General features: G+C 42.3%; 3 protein-coding genes across 4 annotated transcripts; 2 read left to right on the forward strand and 1 right to left on the reverse strand.

Moving 5' to 3' along the window:
- The first annotated feature begins 2,692 nt into the window (after positions 1-2,692).
- On the forward strand, positions 2,693-6,289 carry LOC138208803 (tubulin beta-4B chain). Its single transcript, XM_069166925.1, has 5 exons — positions 2,693-2,929; positions 4,238-4,346; positions 4,460-4,570; positions 4,758-5,002; positions 5,094-6,289. Exons 1-5 carry the CDS (start codon positions 2,873-2,875, stop codon positions 5,904-5,906), a joined length of 1,335 nt encoding a protein of 444 aa, XP_069023026.1. The 5' UTR covers positions 2,693-2,872; the 3' UTR covers positions 5,907-6,289.
- A 1,310-nt stretch (positions 6,290-7,599) lies between these two features.
- Positions 7,600-20,492, forward strand: dennd1c (DENN domain containing 1C). Of its 2 annotated transcripts, XM_069167837.1 has the most exons (23): positions 7,600-7,746; positions 8,089-8,153; positions 9,131-9,174; positions 10,083-10,132; positions 10,229-10,348; positions 10,461-10,530; positions 10,628-10,708; positions 10,796-10,861; positions 12,121-12,174; positions 12,276-12,386; positions 12,722-12,822; positions 12,913-12,958; positions 13,064-13,165; positions 15,186-15,311; positions 15,624-15,725; positions 16,064-16,154; positions 16,982-17,022; positions 17,140-17,190; positions 17,274-17,321; positions 17,412-17,519; positions 17,777-17,859; positions 18,228-18,441; positions 18,594-20,492. In XM_069167837.1, the coding sequence occupies exons 1-23, from the start codon at positions 7,730-7,732 to the stop codon at positions 19,551-19,553; spliced, it is 2,751 nt and encodes a 916-aa protein (XP_069023938.1). In that variant the 5' UTR covers positions 7,600-7,729; the 3' UTR covers positions 19,554-20,492. The 2 variants fall into 2 exon arrangements, with proteins under 2 accessions (XP_069023938.1, XP_069023939.1); XM_069167838.1 differs by lacking the exon at positions 10,796-10,861.
- crb3b (crumbs homolog 3b) lies at positions 20,381-23,344 on the reverse strand. The gene is made up of 3 exons (XM_069167840.1): positions 23,230-23,344; positions 21,686-21,735; positions 20,381-21,186 (listed from the first exon to the last, which is right to left on the reverse strand). Exons 1-3 carry the CDS (start codon positions 23,245-23,247, stop codon positions 20,949-20,951), a joined length of 306 nt encoding a protein of 101 aa, XP_069023941.1. The 5' UTR covers positions 23,248-23,344; the 3' UTR covers positions 20,381-20,948.
- Between the last annotated feature and the right edge of the window lie 290 nt (positions 23,345-23,634).

The raw sequence follows: 23,634 nt of genomic DNA on the forward strand, positions 1-23,634 counted from the left end.
AATAAAGATGAAAAACTGGAGAGAACTGCATGACAGAATCCTCCAGACACAGCTAACCATTGATTCAGGCAAATGTTATTTGTGAGACTGTTGGCTATGTTTCAACGTGTTTCAGGTTCTGGTTAATGTGCAGTTAATGAGCAGCAAGTGTCTCAAATGTAAGCAAAGGTTATCTGAGGTCAGGACGAAACTGTGTGAGGCACACGAGGGCTGAAAGTAACAAAACTAACCACAATGTTTTAAGCGCTAACCGATTTCCCTCCGCAATCCTAAATCCAGTCACAATCCTGTTGATATGAGATTATTCTTTAGTGAGTGAGTAACTGACCACTTGTGACTAGATTTCACCTCCTTACTCACATTTGTTGTTTTCTTTGGAAAACCGTGACTGCTCCGTGAACAGATTGAGGAATGCATCCCACTAGCAGATGATCATATTCAGCTTCTATCCTCACTTCCTTCCATTCTGTGTTTTCAAACTTCCTATCTCCGAGGCAACAGCACAAACAAAATAACTAGCTGATCCTAATCATGGACAAATGGAAAAAGAATAGTCAGGGCCAGAGCTGCCACTGAGGATGCTGAGGTCATGACTTCTGTATTATTTTTTTCTGGGAATTTGGACCTTTTCAGTGAGCTGGAGGGATTGTTTCTTTACTTTTTGCCCCCCCCCCCCCTTTGAAATAGGTCTTACATCTTCGTGTTAAAATTGACAAAAATGATAAATGAAGTTATAATTGTAAGAAATCCAAGAAATTAGAATCCACTGGACAAAGATATGCGCACTCAAGTCAAACTGTCTGCTGTGAAAAAAAAGCACCATTATCCAATCTGCCAGTCACATGGCAGCAGTGCAGTCTATTAAATCATGCAGACAGATGGCAGGAGCTTCAGTTAATGTTCACATCACACATCAGAATGGGGGAAAATGGGATCACCGTGACTTTGACTGTGGCAGGATTGTTAGTATCAGACGGCTGGTTTGAGCAGACTGTTCGCTGGTAGCACGCAGCCGCAAGGGTCGCCTGGGCAAGCAGCTTCTTGTGACCTATATTTGTGTTTAATGCGACCTCTAGTGGGCGTAGTAATGATGATGGCACAAAGGAGGAAGTCAGGTGACATAAACACAGGACAAAAGTCAACGTTGACTTATTTTAAGTCTTGTACATCACTTCACTTTCGGAAAGTATTTAACTTGCAACGTGAGCGTAACGTAACCTACGTAACTAACCCACTTATTCTAACCCAACACATAATCTGTTCCTAAACCTACCCAGGTCGTTTTTGGCATCTAAACCCAACCAACTGTTTCACAATATAAACCACCTGTTTATCATTTTGTTTTGCAAATGACATTCTGTCATTTAGGTTCTATGATGTGTTGGTCCCATATAGGGCACTAAAAATACGTATTGGGAATCTTTGGAAACATCTATTTTTTCGTTTCGGTATGTAGACGTGTTGGTTTGAGTATTTCCGAAACTGCTGATCTCCTAAGATTTTCACCGTCTCGGTTTACATGCTGCAAAAATTACAAAACAAGCATCCAGTGTACAACGGATCTGCAGACAGAACTGCCTTGTTGATGAGAGGTCAGAAGAGCGTTCCCACACTGGTTGGAGCAGAGAGAAAAGATAAACACTCGACAACTGTGGTGAGCAAAAACATAAATTCTCAACATGTGCATCCAACATATCCGAACGCCACATCGGGTTTCACTCCTTTTGACCAAGAATAAAAATTGGGTGCAGTCGGTACAGGATAGACATCGCTGAAAACCGGAAAAAAAAACGTTGTCTGGTCAAAAGAATCTTCATTTCTGCTGAAGCTGCAAATGAAAAAGCTAAAAATTTGGCATCAACAGCATGAATCCTGCTTTACAATCAACAGTGTCGGCTGCTGGTGGCGTCCACAATGTTTTGTCAGCTCACTTTGGGCCACTGAACATCCTTCAATCACTGCTCCACAGTCTGGGTGTTGTTGTCGGCCCTGTGCATCCCATCACGGCCTCATCTTCAACCATCTTCTACTGGCTACTTACAAGCATGATGATGCACCGCCCAACAAAGCAAAAGCATCCAACTGGTTTCACAAACATGACGATCCACTTCAATGGCCACCTGCAATTGCTGTGCTATTTTTGGTGCAAATACCTGAGTTCACGTTTCTGCAAGTCACTGCAAGTGGATCTCATCTCATAGCAACTTTATTCCTCATTACACAGAAAATGACTTAACGAAAGCCCCCACCCAAACACACCCGTAACACAAGCCGCACGTTGCTGCATAAATGTGTCACGCAAACGACGCAACATGCAACACTGCTACATTCTGTTTATTACGCAATGTTCATCCATAAAGTTTAATAATCCCTCTCGGGTTACATTTTTTTTTAATTAATTATTTCCTTTACATGATGTCAGACTGTTACACACGCTGCCTGTCTGCAGCTTTGTGGCTTAAGCTTTAAGGAGAAAGTTAATCTGGGCCGTTTATCTCTCCAGTGTTATCTCACAGGCATGTCAACCCCACAACAAGCGCTGTGTGCTCGACGCTTCTCCAGCCTGACCGGCCCAGGCAGGCCAATTGTTCCAGCTGTACCCGGTTCGCCGTTGCCATGGAGATGACGTCATGCTGCAGCACGGCGAGTAACGGCGCAGCCGCGCACCGAGGGGAAGGGCGAGACGGAGCAGCTTATAGCACAGTCACAGCTCCACCGCCATTCATTCCGACTGTCGACTAAGCTGCGAGTGCCACGACCGAACAGACGCTAAAACCGGATTCCGTCGTTACCTTCTCCCGTTTCTCCAGCAGATCTCCGTGACACCTCTTCTCCCACACACACACACACACACACACACTGCAACGACAACATGCGTGAGATTGTGCACCTACAGGCCGGGCAGTGCGGGAACCAGATTGGAGCGAAGGTAAAGGCACCCGTCGGCGTTTTATATACCTGTTAACGGGGATGGGTTTTTATGTAACCAAACGCAATTAGTCCTTGCTGTCGCCACCGACGGTGCGGCCCGGTAAGACGTCACATTTTCCCACAGGAAACACTAAATAGGTCAACATCGTGAAGTGGAAAGTGTTGTGTAAGAACTGTGGCGCAGGCAGCGTACAAAAGCATCCTTAAGGATGGGCGGTGGCAAACCGAGACATCCCCGCTGCTATCACTCGATGCTCTTTAAATGAACGACTACACCTAAACGCAACCACACCCCATCACCGTACAACGCGGTGTGGTCCCGTGTGTTGTCAAATTAAAAAAAAAAAAGAAAAAAAAAAAGGTGTTTTTTTTTTTCAGGACAATTATTCATGAGCAGACGGCACTGCTGTACGCGCGTGCGCCAGTGTGCGCGTTTGTCCACAGAGAGGGGTGTGGCGCAGATACCGAATACCGGCAGATGCGCAGTTTTTTTCAACACCCATCGTATCATATGATGATCTTATGATAATAAATAGGCCTGCGGACTGAACATTTAGTATCCCTCCGTTAAACGGTTGTCCTCATTCATCAACCCTTCTTCTGAAGGTCGATGTGAACCAGAGGATTTGAGGCGTTAAACTTGAAACGTGTCTCTATTTTCGGCCTGCAACTTGCAAGCACGTTATTTATTGATCAATCTGTGCAGTTTCTACTGATATAGCCGACTGTACAATTGGTATTCCTACGTGCAACAATCTGTTTCTTCATGTGTAAACATCCGTGTATGGGTAAAATGTCTATTTCATGTATTTATCTTTTATACTAGTACTTTCTATCCTTAAGATGCTGTGACGCTGAATTTCCCAGCTGGGTGATTAAAAAAAAATCAATTAAAAAAAATAATTAATTCTTTGGTTTATGGAACTGTGAAAACTGGCCTTCAAGGTCTTCAGAAAACAAAAACAAAAAAGCAGCAGACCTCACAAAACTAGAATATATTTAACAATTCTGCTCTAAAAAGGACTAACATTATTGATCTGTCGTGAAATATGTTGTTTTTAAATGTTCTGTCAATCATCGAATTGCTTAATCCATTGTTTCAGTATTTATGATCGGGCTTCTGTGGCTGGAAGTAGAGAAGGATGTAAAGGGCTTTCAATAAAATGTGGTATTAAATGCAATCAGTTTACATTAAGGATATGTTGAGACATTAATGTCAGTGTAAATTTAGACTGCGTCATAGTTGTTTTTACTCACGGGATCTCTGTCTCACTGTCTCTGTTCTCACCCACTGACTTGTCTGTAGTTCTGGGAGGTGATCAGTGATGAGCATGGCATCGACCCAACAGGATCCTACCACGGAGACAGCGACCTGCAGCTGGACAGGATCAACGTCTACTATAATGAGGCTTCAGGTCAGGACTTATAAAGACACAACTTGCACACAATAACAGTGAAAACATGCCGTGCTAATTGCCTGTATTTTCTTTTCTAATTAGAGCTGTTGACATATGTATTTGTGTTCCAGGCGGAAAGTACGTGCCAAGGGCCATCTTAGTAGATCTGGAGCCCGGCACGATGGACTCCGTCCGCTCCGGCCCCTTCGGACAGATCTTCAGACCGGACAACTTTGTCTTTGGTATAGGACCACACACGCAGGCAAATTATAAGACATAGGAAAATGAGAGATTACGTTTTTGAGAATGAGGCTGAAGTGCGGTTTAAATGACAAACTACAACGTTTTGACAGGCTGCATACGGCTAAATATTAAAAGAGGCCAACAAACCCCGAGAACAGCTGATTGTGATTATCCCTTTCCTTCCAGGCCAGAGTGGAGCCGGTAACAACTGGGCAAAGGGCCACTACACAGAGGGAGCCGAGCTGGTGGACTCAGTCATGGATGTGGTGAGGAAGGAGGCTGAGAGCTGCGACTGTCTTCAGGGCTTCCAGCTCACACACTCCCTGGGTGGTGGTACTGGCTCCGGTATGGGAACTCTGCTCATCAGCAAGATCCGTGAGGAGTATCCCGATCGCATCATGAACACCTTCAGCGTGGTGCCTTCTCCTAAGGTACAGCGATCGTGTCGCGCTGCTTGTTTGAATTTTTTTTTACATCCATGGCTTTTCATTTCCCTGATCTTTACTGATTTTCTGCCTCCAGGTGTCCGACACAGTGGTGGAGCCCTACAACGCCACTCTGTCCGTCCACCAGCTAGTCGAGAACACAGACGAGACCTACTGCATCGACAACGAGGCCCTGTATGACATCTGCTTCCGCACCCTCAAACTCACCACGCCCACTTACGGAGACCTCAACCACCTGGTCTCCGCCACCATGAGCGGGGTGACGACCTGCCTGCGCTTCCCCGGCCAGCTCAACGCTGACCTCCGCAAACTGGCTGTCAACATGGTTCCCTTCCCCCGTCTGCACTTCTTCATGCCCGGCTTCGCCCCTCTCACCAGCAGGGGTAGCCAGCAGTACAGAGCCCTCTCTGTGCCCGAACTCACCCAGCAGATGTTTGACGCCAAGAACATGATGGCCGCCTGCGACCCTCGTCACGGCCGCTACCTGACCGTTGCCGCCGTGTTCCGTGGCCGCATGTCCATGAAGGAGGTGGACGAGCAGATGCTGAATGTGCAGAATAAAAACAGCAGCTACTTCGTGGAGTGGATCCCCAACAACGTCAAGACGGCCGTGTGCGACATCCCGCCTCGTGGGCTCAAGATGGCCGCCACCTTCATCGGCAACAGCACGGCTATCCAGGAGCTGTTCAAGCGCATCTCTGAGCAGTTCACCGCCATGTTCCGCCGCAAGGCCTTCCTCCACTGGTACACGGGCGAGGGTATGGATGAGATGGAGTTCACTGAGGCGGAGAGCAACATGAACGACTTGGTGTCTGAGTACCAGCAGTACCAGGACGCCACAGCCGAGGAGGGAGAGTTTGAGGAGGAGGGAGAGGAAGAGGTGGCCTGAGGCTGAGCTCACTCGTCGTTTCTCATCATAACGCCATCCAACTATCTATCCACTTATTTCAGCCCTACTCGGCTCTCTTTCTCTTACTCCTGTACTCCCTTCATTTTCCATTTTCTCTTTGCCTCTCTCTTCCCTTTTTCTTCTCTTTACAGTCCCACCTCCTGCCAGAGTAGGATTCACTCACTAAACACTAAACTGAATCTCCCATCTTGGTGCTCATTATAGAGGTAGCTAACACAGGTGTGCTCGTGGTTGTTTGTCAGTAGCTCTTTGTTCATCAACTATCACCAGATGAAACGTTCCATTTCAGGCCCATGTATTCAATTCATGCAAATTTTATCACTTGTCTGATTTGGCATTGAAATAAATTTGTTGGAAAAATATATATTTGTGTTTGAAGTTTTTCTGTGTAATGTTTTAAATTTGAAAAACACAAAAATAAGCAGATAATCCCAAATATACTAACTGAAAAAGACGAATTTTGAGGATGCCCACTTCAGCATTCAGGTTTAAACTGGATGCCACCACATGAAACCAAAATGGAGACATGCACTCTCGACAGATTAGGCAATGTGGCCTCAACACCACAAGGAGGCAGCATAAGATCTGTGAGTTTGGTGCCTCTGAGCAGGATGTGAATAGCTTGTTCCTCTTTCCAACGATATGAAACTTGTAGCAGCAAATGCTCTGTGGTGGCATTTCTGTTTATTTGAGCAAACACACCACGACAGTAAGCCTTCATTATGATATTTACTGAAACAAAAATCATGCCTCTATGTAAATCCTGCGATAAACGGATCTTGAATAGCAGCTCGGCAGATCGCTGTACACTAGTAAAAGATTAATACTGTGAAAAACACTTGTTTCATGGATGTGTTTATCAATAACGGTTTCGAGCTCACAAAAATCACTCAAAATCAGCAGGGCGAAGCTCATTTAGAGACAGCTGGTTTTTTTTTTCAACCTAGTAGCCATTTCTTAGTTCAATTTATTCTACTTGCTAAAACCAACAACTAATGAGTCAGAATTCAACTCCATCATGTTAAATTTGGATGTGACATCGCTGTTTGTGGCTCAGCACAGGAAACAATGTTTATCTCTAAAATACTTTAATTATTCACAACAATTTTTAAAATCTTTATCATGTGATGAGTATATGTAATAACTTGTCTTTAATCAAATGAAAGGAATTTACAATTTGCTTTAGAGTTGGTTCGAGTGTCGTTGTTGGGCCTTTCAGCAAGACTTTTATGCACCACCAGGCAGCAACCACACTTTGAGAATTGGTGCAATAAATCATTAGGCAGCTGTTCTAATGGTTAGGTAGAAAATCACCAAATGAAATACGGAAACAAATGTTTGGGGGAAAAAGGGAGTTTTTTTTAATGCAAATCTCCCCCAGGTCACTGAGCAGAAGTCCTATTTATATATCATGATTATTCCTGCAACTGTTCATTCAGATATGAAGATTTTTGTTTGACTTTGGACCTGATTGCAAATTTGTTTTTAAGTAGGTGATCAAAAAATCAGACATCCAAAACATCCAAAAAGATAAATAATGGAAAGCTAAGAAAAGTGAATGTGGACGTTGAGAATTTAGAGGTGGTCTTACAGCAGATGTCACTCATTGTGACACAACACTCATATTGACATAGATCAGGAAGTGTTCTGTCACTCCAGCGCTGATTGTGTAGACGGCTGCTGCTGTCTGCCTTCATTTAAACCGCCGCTGCATCAGAGACATGACTCTCATCTCATAAACCTGCAGAAGATCTCTCTCTCCTCCCGGACAAAACACATGGACACAGTGAAACTGAGACAGAATGGGCTCCAGACTGAAGTAAGTTTATCATGTCACTTGTTTGTCGATTTCCATCATCATCACTCTGTCTGTCAAAGTCTGTTCTTGTGGTTTTTATCACTTCCTCTCACAACTGCACAGGAAGTCTCCTGCAGCAGCTCTGTTTGCCTCGTATCAGATGTCATACACTTCATAGTAGTCTAGTTCAAAATGAACTTTAATCCTACATCTAAATAACCAGCTTTTAATGTAATCACATGTAACTCCACGATCGATATCTAATGGCAGATTTGCTGAAATGTCTCGGGACTAATGCAACCATGTAGGTGACCTATTTTAAGAATAATCTCATATCAATGCGGTGAATCTCTCTCCTGCCAGACAAAACCCTGAGCGAACCTTCTACTGGTTCTTTGAAGCAACGTGTCCTGTAGCCAGAGACAAAGGTGAGGCCTCTGTCTTCTGTCCCAGCAGCACATCTTGTCCAGAATGCACATACTGTAATCCTGTTTTATGTTTCACCCTCCTTGGAGCACCACAAGTTGGTCTGCTTCAGCGCATTTAACATATGCAGAGCAATTTGTCAGCAACAATAAAGTTCGATTAAAATTGTTATTCCAACATTTTTCTATAACTCTATCCACCCTCCTCTGGTCATTTCCTACCTGAGACACCACACTGATCTGACTAGCATTTGAAATTGGCTGCAAACATACGTTATTAATTCATGTGTCACAAAATAATGAAATGTCAGACATTTGTGTGTTCATGAATCTGCAGCGCTGAGAGTCGCTCATACTTCCTGTCATGTGATCAGAAAAACCGCACGACCTGTTTAGTTGCAAATAAAACTGATGGAAACATGTGGGGATCTCCGATTGGGCAGCTGGGTGCGAACTAAAGGGGTTAAAAGAACTAAAGGGTGGCACAGTGGTGCAGTGGTTAGCACTGTCACCTCACAGCAAAAAAGGTTCCGGGTTCGAATCCGGTCCTGGGCCTTTCTGTGCGGAGTTTGCATGTTCTCCCTGTGCTTGCGTGGGTTCTCCGGCTTCCTCCCATCATCCAAAAACATGCACCTCAGGTCAGGTTACCTGGCGCCGCGCTAGTGGCAGCCTGCTGCAGCATCTCCCCCCTGAGAGCCCCCCTGCTGTAGTGAAGAAATTTCCCCTCGGGGATTAATAAAGTGTATAAAATCTAAAAAAAAAATCTAAACACTTAATACTTATGACCGACTTGAAATTTTAATGATTGAATTTGTAATAATTTGCTCCTACTTTATTATTTTAGTATTTCACTGAAAGTTACCTTGTAAAACACTTTAAAGGCTTTGCTACAATGAAACTCCTTCCTAAATATATTTTGTTTTGAGTGTTAGCATTGATGTTCATTTATTTACTCTTATTTTTTTTTTTTTATGTTACAGATCCTGGAGTGCTCTTTAAGTTTCCAGAGGACGTCAGTGATGAGGTAGACTCTCCTGTCCTCTGCTTCTGGAAGCACACCGTATACTATTTTTTGTAAATGTTGTTTTGTTAAAATGATCACTACTTGTTTTTTTTTTTTTTAGCCCTGTGTCACCTGATTGTTATCGTCATATGTCTAAGGTTTTGCACACAGTTCTAAGAATAGGAAAACATCAGCAAGCTGACTTACTAAAATGGTAAACTTTATACCTGCTAAACATCAGTGTGGTGACACTGTCTGCGAGCTCATTGGCTTGTCAATGTTAGCATTTAGCTCAAAGCTCTGCTATGCTGAAGTAAAGCCTCACAGGGTTGAGTGTGGCTGTAAACCAGTTGTTCTTATCAGGGCAATTTTGTGTGGGTTGCGGATGTGTGCATGAGAAGAAGAAAAAAGGTTGCTGCTGCGCTTCTATTTTGAAGGATATGCGTTTCCTATGATGCCACTGCACGCAGTAGTTTGCTGCCAGTGTTGTCTAACTTTGGTTAACAGGTTTAAGATCAGATCATTATGACTTTTATTTAATTGAAAATAAGACTGGCTTTTTATTTATTTTGAGAAAAGTCTGCCTTTTATTTCATATTGCAGCTCGTTCGCTTTAGATTGTTTAAACTCAATGCGCATTAGCAGGTTAAATTTGAGAAGTAAATCTGCTTTTTTTATTTTGTTGGGTTTTTAACCTTAGTTGCACATTTTCTTTGGTTTATTTCTTGTTTTTAACAGTGCATGCAGGCATTGTGTAACACTGCAATATTTCTTATGGAATAAATTTGACTTGTTAAAACATGCAGGTCGCAACTGTATGACTAGAGAACAATGTGGGTCCTGAGGTTACATCAGTTGAGAACTCTGCAGTACTTGTTGGGATATTTTTCAGTTTCATTTTGACAGCAACATTTTGTTCCACTTCCCAGGAGTCCTGTCAAACATTACCGAGGTTCTGCTTCCCGTATGACATACAAAGGTGAGTATACACTGACCGGCACCAGCTGGCTTCCTCCAGGTTACCTTTCGAGCATGTTTATCTTTCACGCACCTCGTTCTTCTCCCCGCTGCTCAGAGCGAGGGATGGAGTGGCCGTGCAGCACTTTACTTTTGTTCTGACTGACCTTGAGGGATGCCAGCGCTTCGGCTTCTGTCGTCTCACCAATAGCACACACACCTGTCTTTGCATTCTCAGGTAAAGTTTGATGTGTGCGAGATACACAGTGTTTCTGCTATCATGCCTATTTGCACTATTTTTTAAATAACGCCTTTCATAATGAAGCCATCTTTAATCAATTTGTTTTCAGTTATCTTCCATGGTTTGAAGTGTTTTATAAACTTCTCAACAACTTGGCTGATTACCTCTTAAAAGGACAGGTGAGGTCCTTATGTGTAGTCTTCATGCCCCTCCAATCGTCCCTAATGCCAATACCCTTCTATGACTGTAACATGATCACATGATCCTCTTCGACAGACCAATGAGATGAAAACGCTCCTGGCTGCACTCTACAAACAGCCCATCCCACTGGCGGCTGGATCGGTCACTCTGCAGATGGTAAACCTCTAATTAGCTAATGAGAAGTCACACTCGACTTTATGGCTGTTTTCTCTCAGTGGTTAGCGTGTTGTGTTTTTTTCTGAGGGAGAGCAGCTGTTTGTCAGCACAGAGGTGTCCGGTCCTGTTGGACACTCAAAGGGACAAGAGGGGGTGAGTCCCACTGGAGGCCATGTGGTCTGGAATCACAGGCGAGCAGAAACAGACTAACTCCTGCAGGAAGACGTCTGTAAGCTGTCTGTGCTTGGTGGCTCTACAGCTGATGTGTGTGGACTAAAACCTCGTCACTTACCCCTCTAATCAACTAAATGTTTAAAGGTCCCATACTTTACACTTTTCAGGTGGACTTGATATCAATCAGGCAATTTTTTTTTTCTTTGAGCCATATTGACGTCCGTGACTCTTTCTTCTGATTGGCTGACTATTTTCTGAGTGACGTACGCTCAGGCCAACCACAGGCTTTCTTCGGCCTTATAGCTTGCTGGCGCTGCAACGGAATAACTGCTCTGTGTTTTCTTCCAAATAAGGTTAAACAGGGACTTCTGCATGGATTGACCATTTTGACACTTTCACAGTATTATGAAGCACCCAAACCTGTTTTTAAATTAAAAAAAAACACACAAAAAAACCAAGAACATTTTTAATTTGTTCAATATGGGACCTTTAAACCAAACGTAGTACAAGTTGCACTAACGTCTGAAAGTCAATATGTCCTTTGGAACAATAAAACTGATGTATACCCAACTCATGAATAGCCTAACACGACATTACTGACCCCACAACAAATGTTTTGTCTAACAAGAAACGTCTCCATGTGGCTCAAAACTACAGCTGGTTGTATTGTGGATTTTTGTATTTGGTTTTCATTCCAAAAGAATACATGAATGACCTGAGAGCAACACTTACTCATCCAACAATTTTCTATAGTGTGAAAATAGATATAATAAAACGATTAAACGATGCCCTCCATGAAATTTTAACTCCGACTGATGTGGTAGCAAATGTGGTTACCGTGGAAACAGTAGGATGACCAGTAACTTCTCACTACGGTTTTGATGCAGCTGAAATAGAGTGAAGGCCATTTGAATGCAGTTAGCACTAAACCTAAAAAAAAAAAAAAAGTTCAGAAATTGAGAGGGAACTGCAGTACGTACCTTAAATACAATAAAAAACTGTTATAGAAAAAAAAAAATGTCAATCATTAGTATCAAAACTGAGGTTTGATTTACGGAAGATGTTTGCAGTTTGTATCTAATGAAGGCATTGTTCAATGGACAGAGAATTTTGGAATGAAATCATAAATTCTAATCCTCTAACCTTTAATACGCACATATATAAAGCTGAAGATGCTAATCCAGAAGATGCTGACAGCGAAAACACCGCCACTAATTTATCTCATTTCTTCTCAACAGGTTCCATATTTCATCGCTCCGGACCCCAGAAATCTCCCTTCAATCCCTGAAAACGTGAGTAAACTCAGGGTTGATTTATTTATTGTATGTCCAACAGCAGGTGGATTTATGTGCCCGTTCAAACTGATGTCTGCACGTGTCTGTGGGTTTACCAGAGGAACTTGACCGAGCTGATCGTCGCAGTAGACGTGGGGAACCTTCTCCAGCTCTACGCCAGCATGCTGTTCGAGAGACGCATCCTCATCTTCGCCAGCAAACTCAGCACTGTAAGACGTGCATTTTTGTTTTTCTATAATTACAAAATCGCATTTACTTCTGGGTACAGCATGTTTATTTACGGGAAACCTAAACTAAAGAGTCATATCGGACACGTCCCTAACGCCAACTCCTAACTCATCAGCATTCACCAAACTGCAGAGAAAATAGAAACTGCTACTACTGGTCTCCGCCGCGCTATGACCATGTGTGGCCAATGTCAGACCACAAAAGCATGTGTGTGTGTGTGTGTGTGTGTGTGTGTGTGTGTGTGTGTATGTGTGTGTTTGTGTGTGTGTGTGTTGTGGGTTGTTTTGAAGCTCTCCTCTATTTTGTGTGTGTGCAGCTGACATCTTGCGTGCATGCACTCAGTGCAGTGTTATACCCCATGTACTGGCAACACATCTTCATACCTGTCCTGCCACCACACCTACTGGACTACTGCTGGTGAGAAATCAATCTGCCTGTCTGTCCGTCTGTCTGTCCGTCTGTCCCGATGCACTGACAGTGCACTCACTCTTTTTACGTTTGTTACAGTGCACCCATGCCTTACCTAATAGGGGTCCACACCAGTCTAGCTGAGGTAAACTGATTTAAACTACTTAAGCATGAAGCCAATAATTGCGACCCAACCCGATGCATCCATCAGGTTCGGCGCCCCTGATCAAACCGTGTCTCTCTCTCACAGAAGGTGAGGAGTCGTGGGTTGGAGGAAGTTGTGATTCTGAATGTGGATACAAACACACTGGAAACCACCTTTGACGACCTTAAGCGGATACCTTCAGATGTGGTAAGGAGTATTCTTTGTGTTGGTTTGTGTGAATATATATTAAAAAAAAAATATATTTTTTCTCACTAAACAGTTTTTATCGAAGGGAAAGTATGACAATACTATTACAAATATTTCCAGTGGTGGAAAGTAACCAAGTACATTTACTCAAGTACAATTTTGAGGAACTTCTGCTGTACTTGGGTATTTCAATTTGAAGCTACTTCCACTCATCTACATTTTCGAGGGAAATATTGTACTTTCTATTATAGGTGGCAAAATGGCAATATCCCAACTTGGTGGCAAAATGTTGTCATGCCGTGTTGACATGCGTTATGTGTGCAACTTGTACACACGAGCAACAAGCATGGCTGAAAGCGGCTGCCGCAGCGGAAGAGTTATTTCCAAACAGGGAGAAACCTCCGTTGTGTGGAAGTGGTTTGAATACAAAAGATCTGATTTACAACAAACCACAGTAAGATGGAGTATTGGAAGTCAAACGGTTGCGTTTACACTGACATATTCAAACGTATAGATCTAGTTTGTTACAAATGTTCTTGAAATGAATGACTAAGCAAAGCTGCACCAGCTCCCAGAATAGAAATCTGTTATTTTTGTTGTAACCTTTAGTAGTTTTTTTTTTTCAAGCTCCTGTGTTGTATGTGCTGAAATAGTTTGACCATTTCTTGCATTATAAAACAGTTTATTGTTTTATAAAGTCAGTCTCATGGCTTCACGTGTATCGAGACGAAAAACACCCACTCGTCTCTTTCATGTACCTAATCACTGTAGTCCTCCCTGTTAGCTGGTTGGTCAGAGCAGACTAGGTGAGAAGGACAGTTTAGCCACTTTCAACATACATTAATACATATTAACATAATTAATAATAATCTTAGATCTGTGACTGACTTCAACAAGCTCACCTCTTCTGCAATTCTCTTATGGTCCTCTGGACTGAGTGTCCGACGCCTCTTTGTTGGCGGAGAGCCACGGCTTTCCTCAACCATGGAATGGAGAGAATTTCTGCAAAGGACAAAGAGAATTTATAATAATAATAAAACAGAAAGGGCGATTAAAAAAAATAATCTAGAAAGCAAATACGAATAATCATTATTAATAACAGGAATACATTTACTACCTGATCCTTTGTATGTCCTGTTGAAACTGCTAAATGCACCCATTGATATGGACCGAATCTATGTTTCTCTTCCGGAGCTTGGCATAGAGGTGGTCTACATCTGGCATGATGTTGTGAAAAAGTTCCAGAAAGAACTTAAAATCCTGGTGGTCCGGCAGCATAGCTAAGGATCCTGCTTCTCTGACGGCATTGGGGTCGAAGTCATCCGAGTCTCGTATGCTCTCAAAACAGTGAATCAGGTCCTGTGAAAGTTCCGTCTGACGTTGCTGGATGTTGGCGGTCTATGGGCCACTGTTTTATCGAGAGCACCTGTCCGCATGGGTGATTTGGAAAAAAAGATGGCAAATCCAGCAAGATCAGACAAAAAAAAACTTGACGACCTGTGGCGCCGAAGGAAATAAACTCCGGAGAAAAAAAAAAAAAACGAGAATAGAAGACATGTTTGCACTTTCAACACCGCTTGCATATTTTTTTCACAAACGTTGGTGTTTAAGAGAGTGTGTGAATAGATTCTGAACACATTATAGTAGCTTGAGATTTTGGACCAATAAAAAAAAGCAATGAGCACGTATAAGCATGCAATCAGAAAGTACCACCCCTGAACCGGGACCTTTTGGGGCCAGAAACTGTGGCAGACGAACCAAATGTTCGGGGACCCTGCAAAGCCAGTGTCAATGGTATGAACAGTCTGGGACTTTTGCTGGTTTCCTTTTCCCACGTTTCCGAACACACTTCACTATAAACATCAGACAGGCCAAATGACCAAAAAAAACAAACAAAACCTTTATTCCTTTCACCTCATCTTTTCTCAATTGCATGATGTTGTCTTGCTCTTTATTGCTGAGCGGCAGCAGCAGTTCGTCTGAAACGATATTACAGATATGAATGTAAACGTGTGTGCAGATGTCCGAGCTGAAGGTGTGTTTGAAGCGTCAGGCGGTGTCACCTGGCTGTGGTGTGTCTCGAGCCTTCCTGAAAGCTCAGGCTCTGCTGTTTGGCGGCTACAGGGAAGCGCTGCAGGGTGACAAGGTTCGTCACCCACAGAAAGACTTACTGCAAACTTTAACATGTTTTAAGCATGTCACATGACGGAGTAAATGATTAATAGCTCAAATGCATTTTTTTCCACTTTTGGACAGTTTAAAAAAAAAAAAAAATAAATAAAAATCCTTGTTAATGTTTTTCCGATTTTAAAGTGTCTGCATTTTTTAAGCTGCAGCTCTGCATGTCTGATAGATGAATACTGATAACCTGTGTCTATTTATTGGGACTAATTTTTCTTTTGCTGTGCCCGTCGCTCACCCACTCTCTCTCTCTCTCTCTCTCTATTTGTGTTTTCAGGAGGGGGAAATATGTTTCTGTGAAAAGCTGTTCCTAGATCACAAGTCTGCCAGTATGAAGCAGTTCCTGCAGAGTGCCGTCCATTTACAGCTCTTCAAAGAGGTACACAGCGCTCTCTGCTGGACACGTACTGCAGTTGCAACACCGAAGGAAGGACTTGTTGGGCAGAGAACTAAGTTGAAATGTTACCGCTGGGGAATGAAAGTCTCTGACATCCTTTGACGCAGATTTATATTCAGTTATTTCAAAACCTGGTATTTATATGCTTTAAACTATTGAAAAATCATATTGGTACGCTGCTTTCAAAAATACAATCTGATGTGAAGTCAGTGAGTCCAGTCATCCTCCTGTCACTGTAAATGAGAGAGCTTTTTCATTCATTATAATCAAATGGTCTTCAAAAAATATCCAATATTTCTTTTGTTTTTCTTTGTTTTCAGTTCATAGATAGTCGCCTGGATATTCTGAACAAAGGGAAGGAACCAGATGACCTCTTTGAGGAGGAGATAATCAAATGTGAAACAGCTGCAGGTGTATATCTGTATAATATTGTTCCTGTTGTGTGTGAACGGAGCGCAGCTCAGTAATGTGCACAGAGCAGTGGGGAAGCAATAACCTTTGGGGGGAAGTATTCCAAGTTCCACCACTTGATCAACATTTCATCCGAGTTACACTTGTGTGACCATTAGTACGACTTCCACGGACAGCGCACATCAAATTTTATGTCAAAATTGATGAGACCCTTGAAATGCTTCAGAAAGCGTACAGCAATGACGCAACGAGCCGGACGAGATGTTTTGAGTTGCATTCACTCTTCAGGAGGGGCAGAACATCACTGTCCAAGATTTTAAAAAGCCGAGTCAGGTCAGGAGCGCAACCGGGCGGGTTTTCTTTGACATTTGTGGGGTTGTGCGCCGTCAGTTTGTCACCTGGGGCAAAGTTTACCGTGACGTTATGAGCCATCTGAGTTCTAACCACCTGAACTGTGGCGCAAAGGCATGTTGTTTCCCGCCCTCAATCGTCCTTCCCAACTCCACTACCTATACTCACTGGATTTGGCTCCCTTTGACTTCTTTCTGTTCCCTTAAAAAAATCTGGCACAAAATTTAGAATTAGACTTGGACTTTATTAATCCCACAATGGGGAAATTTTGTAGTTACAGTTAGGTAAAATGTGCATGTCCAAGTGGTCACAAAAACACGTGTAACTCAGTACACTTACTAGCTTTCCCAGCTCCATGCATATCACTGTCGCTAAAGTTTTTGATGGCACCTCTTTTGCATGTGACCGTTTATGTACAATTGTTCTTTCCTCATACACCACACATCCTCTTTCTATTGTGTTTCTGTCTTTTGTAGGAAAAAGCAAATCTTATCAACAGTTAGTTGGTAATTTAAAGGTAAGGTTTTTTTTAGAAGGATTTAAATTTTTTTTTTTATCTTCATTTAAAACACGATTTAATTTGTTTTAATCTTTACTGAAAAGTCCAACATGGATGCATTTGTACTTTTGACAGAAAGGAGGAGGAGCGCTCATCCTCAACATGAAGTCCAAAGCAAACATGCGGGTCAGTGCAGGCTGAGGTGTTTTGGACGGGAAGTTAGTGTTGCACAAGTGGATTCTGTTCTGATCTGTTAATCTCTCCCGTAGGCCAAAGGTCTCACCAAGTCCGGTTTGAAACACCTGTTGATGAACAAGGTGGGTTCGTGTTTATGTGGTTAAAGGCTTCGATTGACTCAAAATTCTGCCACGTTTTTTCACACTTCTCGCTTTGTGTGTGCAATGCAGGCGCACGATGAAGAAAGCACCCTTCATAGAGGTGGATCAGTGTCACACCGCCGTGCCCGATCTGACTGCTTGCAGAACCGCCTGCCAATCACACAACACTTTGGGAAGGTGAGATTCCTACATTTCATTTTCATGCACTGAATGTGAGTTTCATTGATTTTAAATGTCTTTTTAAACTGAACATACAATTTATACATATGTCCTCTCCATGGCCTAATCTGCCTGTTCTATTGTCTTCTCCTGCTTATTCGTACTGTCTTGCACTTTTATGGCTCCATTTCTGTTGCTTTATTGTGTATCACATATTTTGTGGGAATGTTGTGTTGCCATCCCTCTGCTCTGTTACTGTTGCTGCCTCATGTCAGTCACGTCCCCTCCGGCCTATTCACAAAATTAGTGCTCCGAAAGACAAGGACAACATGACGGACACTGGAGATTCATGGGATGGGTGAGCAGCGATAGAAAGTTTCTAAATACATTGACTTAGCTATTTATGCTTCAGTACACCCGGAGGTACCTTAACTTTAATCTAGTTTCTGCTAATTTTACTTTACTGACTTTTACTTGAAAAGTAGCTGCAAATACCTTTGCCTTTCTCTTTGGTAAAAACAAACATCTGCATTGTAGTCCTAAATCAGCACTTAAATGCAGGGCCTCATACTTAGTGTTGTAGCTCTCACTTAACTGAAGAATGTGAATATTGTTCCACCATTGTGTGTAAAATACAGAGAAATGAGGAGGTCCCAGAAAAGGAAAAGACTATTCAGCGGTGTTTTCTTGTTTGTGCTATTCTGTGTGTTATATGTTGGGTATCAGAGCTGTATCTGAGCCTGTGACCGAGCCTGACTCTGAGCTCCAGAGGGATGAGGAAGAGGGGGAAGATTCACTGCTGTGTGACACCGAGGAGATGGATCTTCTTGGGGAGATCTTTGACACACTCAGCTCCCGGAGCTCCCACGAACGTGGCCTGCTGTACGGCACTCGCAGCCTGGATCTGTTTGGGCCGGACAGCCATGACTATATTACAAAAGTATGAAAATGAGGAACTAATACACACACACACACACACACACACACACACACACACACACACACACACACACACACACACACACACACACACACACACACACACACACACACATATATAATGAGGTGTAATTTCTGATCTATGTTTTCCAGCGTTGTCCAACCAACCCCAGCCATGAGAGCCTGTCTCTGTCCATCAGCGGCAGTGGGAGCCTGCACAGCTGGAATCTGGAAACAACAGAGGAGCTGTCAGACGTGACAGAGGACTCTGATTGGCTGTGTCTGGACACCAGCGTACCAGAGGAGGAGGGGACAGACAATCTGGTGGCAGCATGTGAAATGGATGAGCAAGAAAGGGGACAGAGGGAGGACGGAGAGAAACAGGAAGAAGTTAAGGTAGCAATAAATGGGAACCACGGAGAAGAAATAGACAACAGAAATCATTTTAAGGAAGTAAAGTTAGAAGAAAAGAGAAAGAAAGAAGATCAGGAAAAGAGAGTGAGTGCAGGGGAGGACCTTGTGAATGAAATGGCTGACGAGCGAGAGGACGAAGGGCTGGAAAAAGGGGAAGATGAGCAAAATCAGAGTGATATGGAAAGAGAAACAAATGAAAAGCAGAAAAGCGTGACAAGAGAAGAGGGAAATAAGACCAACGAGGAGAAAAGTAAAGAGGCGGGAGAATGTTTAAACAAACTGAATCCCCATCATCCCGAATCTGTGGAGGAGCAGCAAGGACAAGGGGAAAAAGCCAATCCGGAAATGAAAGTCCCTCCTGAGTCTCCTGACCCTAAACCTCCAGCAGGTCAGGAACAAAACAGTGAAGAAGCAACAAGAAAAGAGGAGCAAGAGGTGAGACAGACTCCCCCAGCTCCTAAAGTGTTATCTTCTGCAGCACGCTTCCAGTTGCCGGCGTCCGGCCAAGACTTCCAGGTGAAGTCCAGGACAAAGTCCTCGGCTGAACCTGGGAGACCCTGCAACGTATTTCGATGCAGCGAGAACGCACAAACTCACTCGCCATGTGACTCGGAAACAAACAACTGCTCAAAGACGCCTGAGGTGGAAGACCGCCCTCCGATCAAAGTGTCTGAACTGAAGAAGAGATTTGAAGCCTGAAGGATGAGGCTGACCACGTTCTAGTTTTTGTAACTGTCAACGAATCCAATGACTCAAGCATTGTGTATCTCCACACTCCCCCTGTGCAGCTGTGACTCCCAGGCCCAGTCACTGCTATTCAACATGTAAACATTAACAAATAGGGCATAAATATATAGTTTGATTTCTCATCAGGGCTCAGAAATGTCCTTCTGTAGATTGTAACAAGTGTTACACAAACAGGGGTAAATGGCACATTTGTTTAAGCCACGGATTTGGTGCTTTAGTGAGTATTTATGGCAGCAGGAAGGTGCAATTGAGTCATAACAAACTACAATGGATATGCTTATAGTGAGAAAGGAAAGTGTCACCCAGTAATGCTCATAAGAGTTCAGGTTTTTTGTTGTCATTGTTTCTTAATGAGATTTCTTTACAGTGAAAAAATAAACAGAATATCCCCAGACTTGTTCTGGGAGTCATAAACTGGTTATTTAGCAAATATTGAAACAGATTTTAATGGTGACTTGCACTTAGAATTAAGATCACTGAGTAATGGCTGTAATAAAAGACATAAATTCTGTGCCAGTCACTGTTTTACCTTCTACTCACTGTCTGGCGCATTTTACATTGATACAAAAATATTTTGTGTATACGTGTTGGAGAGGTTTGCTCTCCATCAAATTCTTCTCAACAGAAACTGACACATTCTGAGGATTATTATTATATTTTTGGTAACTGTTCACACAGAAACTGAATAAATAACTGAAACTTAATAAACCTGAGACTTTTCCCCCTCAACTTCATCACTCTCAGAGGAGAGGAAGAACAAGCAGCAGTCTTTGGTGTGCACATTGACGGTTTATTCACAGAACACCTCGTGTACCATACATAGTGATTTTTTTTATGTTTTCTATGAAACTGAGCTTCTCAGAATTTGATATAAAAGTGCATCACAGTGTGTTTTTAATCAATATTCTTCATGAATGAAAAAAGTGTAAAATACATTTTATATATAAATATACAGAACAAACAGTGCAACAAAACTACCTGCATACAAATACAAAATATACTTCAGCTCATGTTCCTCACATCACAGAATAAAGTTGTTTGATTCAGGGAACAACAACAGTGAAACTTCCTCACTCAGATGACATGTTTTTCTCTCCTCATGCTGTGCAACAGGTTATAGAGTTGATCGGACTGTCTGATCAGCCTGTTTGTTGTCACAGGGTATTAAAAAAAAAAAAAAAAGGGGTGCTGCACAAACAGTGTTTATTGTGTCTGAAAATTGTTAGAAACTTGGATGATCCCAGAGGACAGCAGCACAGGAACATCAGAAAATGAGTTGTTGATCCACAGCTTCAAAAAGTGGGGAGAGAGTGAGAGTATACGTGAGGGAAGGTTTTTTTTTTTTTATCATATGAGGCGTTCTTCTTTGGGCAGCGGTAGAGCCAGGCCAGGTTTTTCAGGACCCGACGCGTTGGTCTGTTTCCTCTCCTCCGCGCCGGGCCTGTATGTTCCCTCCATCCTTCTTTTCTTCCTGATGACGCACAGCAGCAGCAGCAGAACCAGGCTGAGCAGCGACAGCACAGTGGAGACAAACGCCGACACCGCGGGAGGGATTAAGATCTGCATCGCCTTGGTGACAACACAGCTGGGGAGGAAAATTACACACAGGTCAGGCCTGACAGCCATTTGGTTCAATACTTTAGGTAAACCAATCAAAATGTCAAAAGATACGTAATTTTATTGTTGTATTTTTACAGGTCTGTGGTAACTATCGGATAATTTCCATAGTTTTCCTGGAAAGAACCACGTAATTTGGTATAAATATGAGGAAAATACCAAGTACCAAAATAGTCTTTGAGGCAGTACAGTTACGTTTGTCTACAAGCATGCATACAGTTTAACATATATGGAGATTAAATGTATAATAAAGAACTGTTTAATTCATATTTTAATGAGTTTGAATGCTGCTTTTCTATTGAAGAAATTTTTTTTTTTTTTCTATAATTGGTGCCAATATACACAATTATTTCCCCCCAAAACTCAATTGGAAATTTTTCTGAAATTACAACTTTTAAAAAGTGTTACCAAAGTCTCTTTATTTGCAAACTTCTAAACAAGGATGTGGGTATTTATGCTGAGCTCACCTCCTTGAGGAATATAAAGAATCAATGAGGTCTGCGGTGTGTTCTTGCATCTAAACGAAAACAACATCAGGTCGTTACAAATAATATTGAGGCACCTGAGGAAAAAAAAAGACAAATATGTTATTTGCGCAACACAATTTCTGTAAAAGGCGGTTGACTAACTGTAATGAGGGAACGATAACTTTAACGCACAATGAAGTTCAAGTGATCATTTTGACCCAAACCATTATTTTTCCCTGACAGTAAGCAAGCACCTCATCTGTGGGTCGTTTTTGAGGGTTACGAACAATTAACCCACAGTTTGTGGTCATATTGGAGATGCGCTTCTTTCCGGCAGGTGAGAGCTTTGAATACCAGGAGAAAGAGCTTATCAACTAAAATGTTGAAAAAACAGGAACAGTAGCATTTTGCATTAATTGCAGATGAGTCACTCTACGATCCTTTTTGAGAAAACAACAGTGCACTATGACGGATGTTGCCTCGTGTGTGGAAACATTGTTCAATATTACTTGGTTCAATATAAAAACAGCACATATGCACACAAATACAAACAGACAATAAAAAGAGTGAGCTAAAATATCGACAGGAGGGGTGCTGTATTGGCTTGCATTACATTCTTTAAGGGTGTATTATTAACAAAACGCTTTCAATCTGGAGATACTAAAAGTATACAGTGCAAACAGAAAGAGAAGGAATTTTGTGAGCAGATGAATTCATGATCAAAAAGCAGTGGAGCTTAAATGATTAGTTAAGTAATCTATTAACAGGAAATGAAAACAAAAACTGATTAATCCTTTGAGTCACTTTTACTAGTTACAATAAGAGCAAATTTGATGTATTACAGGCCTACTTTTTATGTTATATTTCATTTTTGATTAGTTGAATTAAACCTTGAGGCAAAGAAAATTCTAATTTTTCACAATTTTGTAACATTATAGACAAAACAATGTAATGAGTAAAGGAGAAAATAATCAGCAGATTAATGAATAATGTAAATAATCATATTTTGCAGCCATTAAAAAGTGAAAGGTTAAATGCACCGAAAAAAAAAAAAAAAAAAATCACATTTTATTCCTCCAACAAATTAATTTGTCAGATTGAATAATAACTGAACATTCCGATCCTCATAAAGGGAGGATTTATTGCTGGGCTGTGGCAAAATACTTTATGCTTCACCTGTCGGGGGTTGTAATGTGGCCGGCCGACACACACACACACACACACACACTCGAAGAAATTACATTCACCTTGACCTCAGACTCGCAGTCAAATCCAACGGAAACTAATTGCAGTAACATTGCAAAGTTTGATATTGCTTCAGGCGGATGCGTCTCTGAACACAGGGAAATACCACAGATCCTGCTACACCTGTCCGACCGGAGTTTTCCCCCTGCTCCGGTGAACCTGCTGCTGCGGAATGACAGCTGACACCGCTCAAAGGTAAAGAAACCTGGAGGCTGATGTGAACGCACCGCTTACGTCGGAGTTGAAATCGCAGGCCAGGGGGTCATTGCTTTGCTAAAATTTGATCCAGCGGTAGTTACCTGTCGGTGAATGAACATCCAGGTGAGATGACCGACGCTTCGGTGACTCCTGGTTCAGAGCAAGACGCTCCAGGAACCCGACAATCCTCACAATCCAGCAGTCAGGTGTCGACGTGCTGGCAGCATACCTGAAACTATTTCCTCCCACGCTCACCTGCCTCTCTGTATGCTAATGAGCCTTGTCACGTGACATCCCCCCCCCCGCCTGAGCCAATCAGTAACAGCTCCGTATCTCTTCCCTATTTTTTTGTGTTCTTTTTCATTAAATAGTCAAAAATTTTAATATTTTCTTTATCTGTATTCTGTTTTGTTTTAACACAACTCACAGAACTCTTCATATTTATTAGTTACATGCCTTGACAAACAGAAATCATCCATCACATTGATATTATTCACTGTTAGGTT

The sequence above is a fragment of the Embiotoca jacksoni genome, unplaced genomic scaffold, assembly GCF_022577435.1.
Source record: "Embiotoca jacksoni isolate LCO1_2020_lvr unplaced genomic scaffold, fEmbJac1.0.p SCAF_4, whole genome shotgun sequence".
NCBI lineage: Eukaryota > Metazoa > Chordata > Actinopteri > Embiotocidae > Embiotoca > Embiotoca jacksoni.